At 38.7% G+C, this 14,032-nt stretch overlaps 1 protein-coding gene across 2 annotated transcripts in view; it reads right to left on the bottom strand.

The window, feature by feature from the left end:
* The window catches only part of prkcab (protein kinase C, alpha, b), a gene marked incomplete at both ends in the record, with an annotated part of 102,910 nt that overhangs the window by 65,305 nt on the left and 23,573 nt on the right, over nucleotides 1-14,032 (bottom strand). For both annotated transcript variants that reach the window (XM_079252950.1, XM_079252951.1), the window contains one exon: nucleotides 4,927-5,009. In XM_079252950.1, the coding sequence (XP_079109076.1) occupies nucleotides 4,927-5,009 (83 nt within the window). The remainder of the gene's footprint in view (nucleotides 1-4,926; nucleotides 5,010-14,032) is intronic.

The raw sequence follows: 14,032 nt of genomic DNA, 5'->3' as shown, positions 1-14,032 counted from the left end.
TAAGGGGGAAAAAAACTTGTTGGAGCATCAGAAAGGTTTCTCATAACATAACTTATGGAGAGGCAAACAAATCATTGGTTTGACTACTTTGACTTTTAGGAAGACTGCACAGTGTCAAAAAGTTGTGAGGGGAACATTGTACAATAGACTGAAAGAAAAATTTACATGCAACCTTCACACAGTCTGTAAAAAAAAAGTTAAGGGAAAAACAGAAAATGGTTTCTTCAGACAATTATCCTTCAAGACATAATTTCCTCTTGTAGGTTTTAATGCACCTTTAAACATCAATGAAGTGGATGACCTGAGATTAGTGCATGCTAGTCAGGGCAGGAATATGGAAAATGGGACATGTTAATTTTAAGTCTGGCTTTTGTACACTGCCGTAATTATAAATAAATAAAGTTCAAACGAGATATATATTGAGTGACACTGCTAATCTTGTTACAATACAATATTCTGCTGAGAATACTGAACGTAAGGTTTTCCAGGTTAATCATATCCTCCTGACTACCAGGAAAAAAAAATGTGTAACTACAAATGTCCACTACGGAGGACATTGCTTAAACTTTTAAATATTGTGGTAAAGTATAGTTATATTTATCTATGAAACTATTTAATGTGTTTATAAGATATTCAATGAAAATATAACTACAAAATTTCAAGAAAAAATCAGCACAAAGAAAAGTATTATGCACTTTTGCTCTTCCCATAAAATATGCTTGTTGCAATGGAGGCCATTTTTCTTGAAGAGAGAAAGAAAGTTCACAAAGCCACACCCCCACAAATGAGGTACCATTTAAAAGCACTTTTAAAGACCAAAAGGTGTTAGTTCAGTAGCATTCAGGGAGATGAAAATATTTAGGTTTACAAAGGTCCTCCACAGAGGACAAATTGACCTACTGGTAGTCAGGAAGATATGCCCCCATAGTAACACTTCACAACAGTAACAGCCTCCCCCCTTGTCATAGAAGTAACCCCTACAAAACCTGAAAAGGGGGTCATAGAACACAAAACAGAGTCTGAGGTTGTCACGGGTTTGTGGTAGATGAAAATTCACGCCGCGAAGTGAATGATAATCCAAGGGTTTATTTAACAAACAGAAGGAACAAGGGACTGGATACAACGACGGACTGGTCCCTGCTGGGGAGAAATGAACTGGTTATAAAGGGAGGTGGTGGTGATTGTGGACAGGTGTGTTCATTCACGTGATGAGGTGCAGCTGTGGCTGGTGAGGGAGGATAAACCAAGCGAGGGCAAGTGGAACCAGGAAGACAGGGCACGACAGAGGTGTTCTCTGAGCTTCCAAACTCCCCAGATACCAATCTGATGACGCCTGATGGCATCTGTAGTGCAGAGGGTAAACTTACAAACACTCCACCCCACATGTCACCGGTCAACATGGACCTTATTTATTCATCCATTCATTTATTTATTAAACCCTTTGATGCATCATGTCCACTCCAATGAACACCTGTTTTAAGTCTGTTTTCTAGTATATTCATAAGTGAGGATAGTATATTTGCAATTTTACTACTTCACTGGACATTAGGAGAGTCTCCTAACACACTGCCACTCACTGAAGAATAAGGAAATATACTATAGAATTTTATACATGCATAAACACATAATTAACACGTTTCTCAGTGATAAACAGGATAAGAAAACAATAGCAGTCATTTTTTAAAGAATATGTCTATAATATAAATAAGACAATGTAGAGAACAAAAAGCTCCACTGTACATGTCCATAGAAGTAAAATATCGTATATGAAAAAATGTGGCATTGATATTTTAGTAATTCATGCATCACAGGGTTAAGTGTACGATCTAGTCTGAGTCTGGCTTCAAATGAGAAGTATTTGAAATTTTACTGGATTCATTAGGCTGATTTTCTTGTCCTGATTTGTGGAACATTTTAAATCATTTTATTGTGATTATTTTAAATAGATAAGCCTTTCTATTTGCCATCTACATTGTATGTTATGAGTCATGATGGATATAATTATCTTCCTGCTGAGGAACTAAAAAAAAGAGATTGTGGTGAATCTGATGGAACCAAAGTAAAATTCCTTGTTTGTTTGTTTGTTTTTTTTAACTTGTTGCATCAATTGCCATTTAGTGAGAAAAAATTAAAATAAATCAACTCCTTTGTATTTTCAAAAAGCTGCTGAAGAATCCAAAATCTTTATTTGAAATTCAAAGAGGTTCATCCCCCAAAGAGCTTCTCTATTCACTCTGAGCCAAAGCCTTTTGGCAAATAATGGGCACAATAACAGGCATAGCGAAATTCACAATGGGCACTTGAAGCCAGTGATGTAGGTGTGTGAGTGTCAGTGAAAGAAAGATAAAAGAGAGACTGAGAAAAATAGTTAGGCAGAAGGGAAGAAGAGACTGAGATACGCAGATGAATGACAGGAGCAAGCCCAGGAGTGTTGCTGAAAATGAAGAATCGAGGGGGAGAGCAAAGACTGAAGAAGAAACCAGAATGAAAAACTGCTTTTAAAAAGTTTCTAAAATCTGAGATTCCCTGGCTTTCCATCTGTTGAAACACTAATCGCTTTGTTTGTTATTTAATTGAGAAAACTTCAGTCATTGTGAGGAATAGCTATACTAAGAGATGATTGCTGCCCCAGTTAATGGTGATTGTATGACAATGTAATTAAAAAACATACTCTTTTATTGCTGTTTGTGAGACAATATTTTAATGAGTTTGAGCCACTTAATGTGCTTTGTAAAGAAGAAATTCATTAGCTGCACTTTCAGTCTGGTGAGGCTTAAGATCAAGAAGACCAGAGAGTAATTGGCTTTTTGTGTCTGAGCAGAGATAAAGAAAACACTTTTAATGCGACAGTATTTGCACATAGGGCAAGCTTTCATCTAGTACTGCACAAATACATTGTAAACAGAGATATAAAATCTTAAAGAATCATAAAGAACAAACTCAAACATCACCCAGAACAGATTGTTTGCACCTGCTGTGTGGCTGATGATGATTTACTTGTATTGGAAAATGCTGTCAAAATGGTTACATTTTGCATGATAATGCTGAAAAATATATTAACGAGCCATGACGTTTAAGTGTTTATAAAATGTAGACTTATTGATTTGTCTGTGTAAATTGTTTAAAACCCCTGAATCATCTTAAAAAATCAATTAATTTGCAGAGGAATTTCAGTAGAAGCATTTAACATGTTTAAATGCTTTAATCCTACAGTAAAACTTAAATTATCCTTGCTTTTTTTATTTACAGCTATATTAATATAAGCAAATAGGTGAACCCCAAACTTCACATCACACATCTCTGCAGGGTGTGCCTCTTTTGAAATTGGTAGCACAGCTTTGCTTCACCATAAGAATGCAAATTCAGACAAAAATATGCTCAGTAACCCTTTATGTATAATGTACAGGACGAGAGCATGGAGTAGGTTAACCTGAGAGCTCACAGTAGCACACACCAAACTGATGCCTCTAATACCTAAAATGCTTATATTTCTCTCCTCCAGCCACATGATACTGATCTCTTTTTAGGCACACTTAGTCACGCCATGCATTAAACAGATCCATGCTGTTAATACATCCTGTAGCAGATAGGAGGACAGCAGTAACATAATGGCTTGCTGCTGAGTGGTCATGCCGTAAATCCTCCATCAAATATAGGCATCATAAACCGTAAGCACCATGGTTGATTTGCACTATTGTGTTTATAGAGTCCCAACTGTTAAGAGCTTTTGCTTATATAGGGGATGTTACACCTGGGTTTGCGATTTATCTATTCTTTTTTTTGCATTTTGTTGTTTTTTTGCAGCTGTATGTTGTACATTTGCGCAAGCAGTGTGCTCACAAAGTGTTTTTTAAGTTTATAAAAATTGGTTGTAAATAGCAAAGCAAAGAAGGCAAACAGTTGCCTCTTCTTATGGAAGTACACTGAAAGCATCATAATGAGAACCTAAGGATGAACATGAAGGCAGGCTAAATGATTACACACTGAGCTTATATTATGATGTAACATCAGGCTGCAAATCTAAATCTGAATGGCTCGCTGAGTGAGATGTTTGCAGACAAAACACAGTGACAGTGGTAAAAGCTCCCTTTGTATTTCCATTACCATTTCTATTACAAACACAACCAAAACTACATTATGTTTTTTTTCTTTTATTACTAAAATGCATTGATGTTGGGGGAAAACATAATTTCTGTCACTTCACTGCAATCATCTGCGCCAACTGCTATCACCCAGCATAGTCATTATGATAGTCTGCATTCACCTTAACAATATTTTCATCACTAATTTCCTGCTGTTTTCAGCAGTTTGCATCATATTCTCCAGCTTTTGTTTCATAACAAAAGAAAGAGCCAAATCAGTAACCACAATCAGTGCCAACAACAAGATAATAACAACCCTATTCAACAGGCAGTGCAAAGGGAAAAACCACCACTACCATCGTGATGCACTTATCTCTGCCAATTTCACCTTCAGGTTATGTCCTCAAAAAAAAATTCTATACATGTTCATTTGCACAAATCTTCACCAATTTCCCATTTATATTCAGTGTTTTTAAGATAGATTGCCTTTCACAGCAATAGTTACATAAGCCTTCAGGATTTTAATGATCGTGCACACAGACAAAACAAGCGTGTTCAAAGAACATTGTCCATCTAAATTAGTACAGTGTTTTGTAAGCTTAAGGACATTTAATGTTTTCTTACTTTACCCATGCTCCAAACTGAAGAAGTTTTGTGACATTATTACTTTTGACCAAAGGTACCAATCAATTTCAATCGTTCCCAAACCAGGACGAGGATGTTGCATAGGATTAGGTAACCTGAATATTTTTTTGAAAATGTTATTGAATAATGTAGTAGAACTCAACAGTGTTTTTCATCAATATTTATTTATGTCATCCAAACACTTAAATGATTGACTTACATCTGTGTCAGGACCCTTGTCGGCTCCGGGACAGGAGAAGCTGACAAACTCATGACACCGCTTGTGGACCACAAAACAGCACACTGAAAGAAATGAGAGAAAAAAAAAGATTTATATATTTACAATTATTTATGATGCAACAACTGAATGTGAGCTGTTCATTTTATCTTGTTCCTACATGGCCATTCAACCGCTAAATCTTAATCTTCTTAGGAGAAAAATGTCCAAACACTAACATGAACACAAAGTATGATAACCTTATTCTGTTTTATGCAAACTGTCAGACAAACTGGAACAGAGGGAGAAACAGTTTAAGAAAGGCGGCAAGCCAGAGCGTTTGCATGTAGATAATCATCAGTCAATCTCAAAGTAAGCCGGGCAAGCCGCCCTTACATGAATTTAAAAACAAATGCATACAGACAAACAAATGCAAGTGTGTACCCACATGCACACCCACACAAAAACAAAACAGTTTTATCTGTTGTTCTTCAGCGCTCATTTCATTCCAATCTGTTGGGGTTAATGCTGATTGCATTATTGTCTTTCACTGAGCTAGGATCTGTCTGTACCGGTGTCATTCAGCATGACATGACACCTGACTGCTCTCGTGCCAGCAACAGTAGCATTCATATTTGGATGCTGCCACAGCTCCAGAGGGAAGAGCACAAAAAAAAAGATGACTGGGACATCTGTGACAGCTTGTGCACAAGCTGACAGTATTTTTCTCTGTCATTATTGAAAATATGCCGTTCTTTTCTTCTTTCTCATCCTCACAGATCTGTCGGCCTCACTCATTGTCAGGCAGCCGGCCTGTTCTTGTGCACTTTTATGCTCTCCCACCATCATATACATGAGGTTTTTATGTTTGACGTTGCCCGCAAGCTCACAGTCGCCAGACAATCTGAAAGGCATTGTTGAAACAGCAGAAAATAGTTCACAAAATTCCAAGAAACAGCAGGGATTTTGACTGTTCACATAATGATGGCTGGTCAGAATTACACTGCCCCGATACCTATAGAAAACTAACTACAGAAAGCTAGATATGTAGCTAGCTAGCTATAGCTAGCTACATAGCTAGCCATCACTAGCTAGTTCCTATCTATCACACAGATAGGAACTAGGGACAGTGGCCCTCAGTTACCGTAACCATTTCAGCTCCGACTCAGAGGCAGGGTCTTTCTGTAGTTCCATAAGATCTAATGTAGCTGGCTGACGTAGATGTTAGCTTCGCCCTCTCGCCAACTGCCGCTACTTAATTTCCGCATCTTCAGGTCCCGCCATTTTAAAAAGGTACTGTTAACAGTACTGAAAACTAGATGGATAAGGCAACGGAGAAATGCACCGACGAGGAGGTCACAGCTCTGCTTGCAATATCTGCATCTGAGGACATCCAGAGGGGTTTCGAGGGCTCACAGCGAAATATAAAAAGATAAGATAAGCTTTGAACTCGAGACAGTGAGTATTTATCACACCGCAGAGCAGTGTAGGGAGAAAATGAGAAAACTAAAACAGGGTTACAAAAAAAATCAAGGACCATAACAACCAGAGTTGAGCAAACCTCAAAACCAGTAAATGGTTTGACACGTTGGACCTCATTTTCGGGCACCGAGCTGCTTACTGTGGTAACGTTGGAACAAAAGACTGTGGCTATTACGAGCACTCGGTCGTGAAAACCTGGCTTGTTCAGAAGAGCTTGAAGGTTAGTTTCAAGATCGGTGTGTCTAACCAGTCTAACAATTATTTTGTATTTGATATGGTTCTGATCCATGTTTATCTTATCAGAGACGGAACCAAACAGCATCGTGGATGCTTCTGCTGCCACCAGCATGCCTCTCTGCCCTTTGTTTGCCTCATCCAGGTAAACAAAACACTTGCACCATCAAATATAGCCAAATATAAACAGGAAAAAAGAGCTGATAGAACCCACAGAGCTTTAATGTATGGTAAACAAAACTTAATTTTTTTTTCTACCCATTCAGCCACTACACCACAGCCAGTGTTTATACAAATATATTGTAGCTATACTATAGATAGACAGACAGACAGACAGACAGACAGATAGATAGATAGATAGATAGATAGATAGATAGATAGATAGATAGATAGATAGATAGATAAATATCTGAAAAGCGAATTGTTGTGTGCAGTCGCTATCTCTATCTATTTATTTCTGAATTCTTTATTTTTTGTGCCATTTGTTATTCACTATGTAAACAGTCCAGCACGGTTAGGGGGTCTTTGCACCATCTGAGCAGCAGATGGGGAGTATTTCAGCAACCAGTCCATAAAGCATTTTTCTCCTACACTTGGAAAGATTTTGTCAGTGGTTAACTCTCAACATCTGCTATGCTACGACTATACCCCAGAGGCTGAATCCTTTTTTATTTCAATGTTTCACAGCAGGTGAGATCCAAAGAAGCGTTGTATAGATAAAAACAAATGCAACATGCCATAACCCTGTAGGAAAGAACCACATTGCCATAATTTCTGTGAATGTAGGTAAGGCATGCTTTTTCATTTCAGCTGTAGCTTTATTGCCATAATGCATCTCTAGTGTGGCTTTCACCCATCGGAACTACGGCTCTGTTGAAGAGACCATGTTTTTTCATGCATTATCAGATCAGTTTGCCAGAGTAGAAAAGCAGACAACCACAGCCTGACAAACCATTTGAGATCTATGTTATGATTTTGATCAAAAGTACCAGCTTTTGGTTTTAGCATGTATGTTAAAACACCCAACATTTGGGATGAAATTTTATTTATCATGGAAGTGAGGAAGGAAATTAGTATTTAAATCCTTTTTTTTTTCTTGAAAGCACAATTTAAAATCTGATATTATTATGTGATTGTTGATCTTCTTAGAGCTGACCTCAACATATTTATTCCCTCCTCATATTCACCATCAGCTCAGACTTTCAATACCTCCATCCTACACACTGCCCACTTATCCGTCAATGAAATTAGAAAAAATTGACTAACTTTAGTAATAGTATAAGACACATGAAATATGTTGTAAGTACTTTTATCTTCTGTAGCACATATTTTTACTCATCAGGATTCATTTAGTGTGCAGTCATCATGTTTCTCTTTTCCTCAATTCAGCCTACTTACAACATGTGAATCATGGTTGTAATGACGTCTGTGGGTCTTTCTTGCCCTCCATCCATCATTGCTCCTCACACCTTCAGCTTCACAACCCACTCGCCCAGCCCTTGTGTTTTGTGTTGAAGATTCATTTGAATGTCTCCTGATGAACTTAGAGTGAAGACTAGACACCAATCCCAGTTCAGAGGTGCCAGAAGACCTTTATTACCAAATGTATTTCATGGAACCATATGTGGTTCCATATGAAGGGGCAAGCTACAGGTTTTCACCATGAATATCACTTTCCAACGCCATGACTGTTATTGAAGGAAAGATATACTTTTCTACATGTTTGAAAATCTGAGATCCTTGCAAAGAAGAAGTTGAAGAGCCAAAAGCTTAAAACATTAGAGAAAGTATCATCTTCAACTGTCAGTTTGGAGATTGACTGTTTCTCACTAAATTGTGTAATGTAATGTACCGAACTTTTGCATGACCATGTAAGATGGAGAGGGGGAAAAAAGAGACAACTTTTTCTTTTAAAAATCGGTCTGAGTAAGTCAGCAGTGAGAAGATAACTTGTGTCTGGATGGTTTTCTTCTTGCAGAGAGAGCGTAAAACAGCCAGAGCAGAGGTGACACAGTGACATACTGTAACGTCAGGGATATTATGATTAATTAGTATGTGCTTTGTTTCACCAGCATAATGGCATAAGCAAAGAGATAAGGGGCTTTGGAATTACAAAGCAGCTTATACCACATAAATACATTCTTGTATGTGAGTGTGCAGACCGTGGAAAGCACATTATAACCTACGTCTGAATGTATAACTGAAGAGCCTGGATCTAAAAGTGGTCTGTTTCCCCACACATCATCACATCTATATCCCTGTCTGCATCCAACCAGTACTTTTCAGTGTGTATCTAGCCCTGTCTAATCTTTGAAAATTGATCATCAACAGAGTCACTATTAATAGCATTATGCTGTGGTGCTGCCCTGAAGAGGAGCTTGCAGTGGAGAAACACAGAAGCAACTCAATGCTCTGTAGAGGCATTCAATCAATCCAGACCCCTAGAGTGCATCTGAACACAGAGAGAAGACACTTTAATCTGACATCCCCAGGAGGAAAGGAGGCAAATGTGTGAGGGTTTGGACAAGCAGGTGGAGAGAGAGAGTCGCAATTTCACAGAGCTTTGGGGATGGATGTTTGAAACTGTGTCCAAAATACCTTTAAAAAACTTCTACTCCTCCTTGTTTATAGCATTTTGTTGAGGTGAATTAGGGGAGTCAGGGTCGTACACGCCGTCTGTGCACTCTTCACACACCACAGTTTAACCAGGCAGGTAAGTCATTCTATAAAAATGCTCAGTTTCCTCCACCAGTGCTCCTTCTGCTGCAGATCTCCTGTCGTTTACGGGTAGAGAAATGGCAGAGATGAGAGAGGAAGCGCAGTGAGAGACGTGCTTTGTCCTGTCTTGGTTATTTTTAGGCTCGATTCTGGCCAGGGATGGAACAGAGTGTTCTGAGCCACACCATGGTGAAGAAGTGAGGAGAGACATTTCCTCCACACTGCTTTACACCTTGCCAGTGGACACTAAAAATAAACAGGCAGCATACGTTGTGCAAACACAACATATCTGAAGCCAGCGTGCATGTGAGAGAGCAGCGAATGATGAATGAAAGCTATTCTTGCCATGTGCCTGAAATTCGTCCTGAATGAGACGAGTGGAAAAAGCAGTGAGTTAACCACGGTAAAAAAATCATACAATGGACCAATACAGGTGGAATATCCTGCACACAGCAGAGCACTGTGCTCCTGCCTGTGTCAAGTTCTCGTCAAATTTTGATGGAGTTCAAAGGTCAAAGAGAAACTATATCCATCTGTTGTACACCCTGCTAATCACTTCCACAAGCCTTCTGCTCTTACACTGGAACATGCATGATTTACTCTGGACATAAAAGAATACTTACTAGCTTTGTTCACATAAGCTTAGAGCTTTCTGTCTCTTCCTGAGGTCTCCAAATTTTAGGTTGTGATCTCTGAACTCCTACCGTGTTTCAAATGTCAAATTTAAGATTCTTAAAGTTCTTAGTCACATGATCCTTTTGTGGGTCAGATAGACTGCACATCCTGATCTTACAAAAGAACAGATAGCCCACAGAGCAAAACATAGCAATTTGTCAAAGTTCAAAATTTGTACAATGACTATGTTTTCCTTATCCACTCCCTTACTGAGTCACAGCTCTTATGTTTTACAAGACAATGTCAGACTGAATATCTTGATGTGTTGTAAAAGCTTGATAATATTGAATTTGCCAGAAACAAGTGAACAGAGAAAGCCTATGTCCTGCCTGCGGGCTGCGTCTGATCGGTCAGCTGCTAGGAGTTGTTACACTGAGTAGTGAAGGTGGGTGTGGCTTTCTTCTTATGAATGTGCACAACCTAAAGAAGATGACCAATCACTGATTCTCTCCTTTGAACGTCATTAAAATTCCAAAGTAGAAAATCATTTTAAAGCCAATTGTTTTCATCGCCATGGAAACCGAACGTAGATGTTGCTGGAAAACTCAAACATGCGTTTAGGTGATCAAAACGGCACCGCCCATATGTATGATGAGTATTCAACACTATAACACTGAAAAAAGGTCAGAAAACTAGAAATAGCATAAAAGAGCCCTTTTAACTTTTCTACTTCTCTTTGTACATGAGTATGTGTGTGTAAATGTTGATGACAAATCTGATTACTGGTATGTGAAGGTGATGTTGCCTTGTATAAAACAAGGGAACAGGGATACTTTGTCATCTGGCTATGTTGTGGACATGTGGATGAAATGTACCCGTTTAACATTTTTTATGGTGAGTTTGGACTGCATGTTCTAGGGTTATAGCAGATTTACAGGACAACATCCCAAAATGTTTAAACTACCGTCTTTCCTGCATCCAGTTACTCTTCAACAGCGTTGCAACATTTTTATTGGCTTTCCTGTTTTGCCAGATGTGAAAAAAAGTTTTAAACACTGAGAAACCAACATGGACTCCTTTGAAGTCGAAGTCGAAAGGTCCCAGTCCTCTGGCCTGACCCGACTATTCAGATGAACAAACTGCCTGCTCCACTTTCCACAGAGATGTGGCGAGCCCTTAAAGCTTGATATCTGAGAGCATGGAGGCAACATTTGAAACTTAGAGCTGCAATATTAAGGGCTTCTTGTTATTTACTTGAGTCTTATGCTTAAATATGCTTTGGAGTAAAATATTCTTAAATTGTACAACTGTGGCACAGAAATTCACATTTCTGCAGATGTAACTACACAGTACTTGGAACAAATGTGTGAATGTGTTGTTCACTACATTTATAAAATGTGGTTGAAAACATCAACAACACATTTTAACCAGATCAGGCTTTTAATCTGGCTCATATAACCGGGTGATATAGACCTATGAAAGATATCTAAATGGTATATGTTAATCTGTTAATACATGCATTCTCTGAAAGAATATAACAGATAGAAACCATGTGAATTTTTTTTTAGCAATGGTATCATTACAGAGATCTCCCGTATAAAGTGGCTCCTACTCCACTGTTGACAACTCTCAGCACTGTAAGCAGCGCTTGTAGCAGAGTATGCATCACATCTGAGCAGATAGTGGTAGAAAGTCAAGTGGCCTTTTTACAGCAAGTTGCCAACTAACTTGTGAAATATATTACCAGACTACTGCTAAACAATAACCACATAATTTCCACTCTGTGAAATCAAATTCTAGCATATCTACATACATGAGGACAACACTGGCCAGTACATATACAAATACTTGTGTTTCACAAACCCAGTTACATCATCAGACAAACCCCTGACTGATGGTCCCAATGAACCAACCCTACACAATACAGTGACTCTACATTGGGGAACTCAAACAACAACTCAACACACAAAAGAACCAACTTATCACACCAGGAGTCTGCTCTTTTTCTACATCTTAATGGTAAAGGAAACACTTTTGAGAACCACAATGTCCGCTGGAAGAAGATTTTGCCTCACCTCCACCTACTGACACAAGTAAAACTCTTGACATTAGTCACTAAGACCTAAAGTGAGTCACAACCCTCAATGATGCTTACAAATTCTAAAACATCTCAAGTTTAACAGGCTACTTAAGTGAAATATCCAACTATCTCTATCAGAACTGAAGCGGCTGTTGTGGATAAGCAAAACAACTTCACAAAACTAAACCCAGTGCAATTGACTTGACTGAACCGACATTAAATACCATGACCTGGACTGCAGCTGTTCAGGTCGGTCCCACAAGAACCGCAGTTCTGAAACAGGTGTGTCTGAGCAGGTTAACACTGAAACCCTGCAGGACTCGGTCATCATGGGAACAAATTAAAAACGAAGAGCTCTGAATAAGAAATACAGAACCTAAAAGACGTCTGCTAATCCGCAGATTCCACCAAGTAATAGCTGGTTAACTCTTACAAACTGTCGCAACACTATAAGAGACTAAATTGCCTAAATTTGCTGTATGTATCCCAGCATACAGTGAATCTTTGTCCTTTTGCCACCACTCCAGGGAGATAAAGTGCATGCATAACATACTGGCAAGGAGCATTTTCCTGCAGAGAGAGAGGAAAGGAAAAGAGCTGCAGCAACAACAAAGCCCTGGAAATTCAATTTTGGCACATACATTCAATTATGCATGCTATAAGCACATAAAGGACAGAGATGGGGCAGTAGGGAAACAAAAACAGAGTTAATTGTGAATATGTGACCTTGAAAACAACAATAAAACTGTTTACAAAGACTGGTGATTGAAGAAAAAGAGGAAAAAAGGGCAAAGGGAAGTGAACGTGTGAGATGGTAGAGCAGAAATTAAGAGATAGAAGAGATAAGATTTGATGAGAAAAGAAAAAAGCAAAGCACAAATATCTCTCTCCATGTGTCATAAAATTAGTAAAACACCCCAGGAATTTTGTTTGTGTGGAGGAGTCATCGCCATCACTGCAATATCCTGCTGTACAAATTTGCATTTGGGCATATTTAAACTGCATGTTTGTAGAAAGAATCCCTTCATGTCTGTGCAGAATTGATGAGAACAAGGCAGAATCACTGTGAACCACAGGGAAGTGTGCGTTTTTTGTAAACCACAGTAGAACCACTGCGGGCCCTTGAGCAAGGCACTTAACCCCTCCCAACATCTCCCATTGTGCTCAAACATGCCATCCCACTGGTCTCTAGTACATCTAGAGGTCAAATGCAGAGCTGAATTTCCCAAACAGGATTAATAAAGTAACAAATAAAGCACAGCTAAAGACTAGTTCCCATCTTGCCAAACTAGCACATGCTCATGGTATGGAGGGGTAAGTAGCATCTTTTTGGTTAAGAATACAAAATGAGTTTAGATGGAGTTCAAGGTGAAATTGGCCTTGTCAGATTATGTCTCAATGTAAGGTAGACCCAACTTATTTCCATCTACATAGTGCTGCAGGTTCACAGACGATGACAGTTATTACCTTGGCTCCCTGCCTGCTCAGATCTATTTGATTATACATGTCTGGGTAGATTCGTGCAGTAGACACAGGCAGTGGTGATGGCGTCTTCAGGTACAAGCATCTGATCCGTCTCACATGTAATTAATGATTCTCACCTTCACATTATATAAACACTTAACGGCTGCACACTTGCAAATTACGCACTGTTTCGGTTTTAAGTATGATTTACTACGTGGATCAAGATAAAAGTTAAATAAAAAACACATATCTGAGCAAAACAATAAATCTCTAAATCCAGAGATCCAATAACTTCCTTTTTACAACTCCAAATGAGTTCGTAGTGCAATCCATCTAACCATTACATCCTCAACAATGAATACCCTCATCTCCCATTTGGTTCCATCATTACAGCATGACCAACGGTGCTTACAAGTTGGTGAGTCATTTATAATTTATTTCCTTGCAAATGTGCCCCAAAACTATAATCAAAAGTCCTACAAGAATGAGGCAAAAGTATTATCCTTGGCTGCCTAT

Source organism: Telmatherina bonti, assembly GCF_933228915.1.
Source record: "Telmatherina bonti genome assembly, chromosome: 14".
NCBI classification, from domain to species: Eukaryota; Metazoa; Chordata; class Actinopteri; order Atheriniformes; family Telmatherinidae; genus Telmatherina; species Telmatherina bonti.
This window is presented reverse-complemented; position numbering and strand designations above follow the sequence as displayed.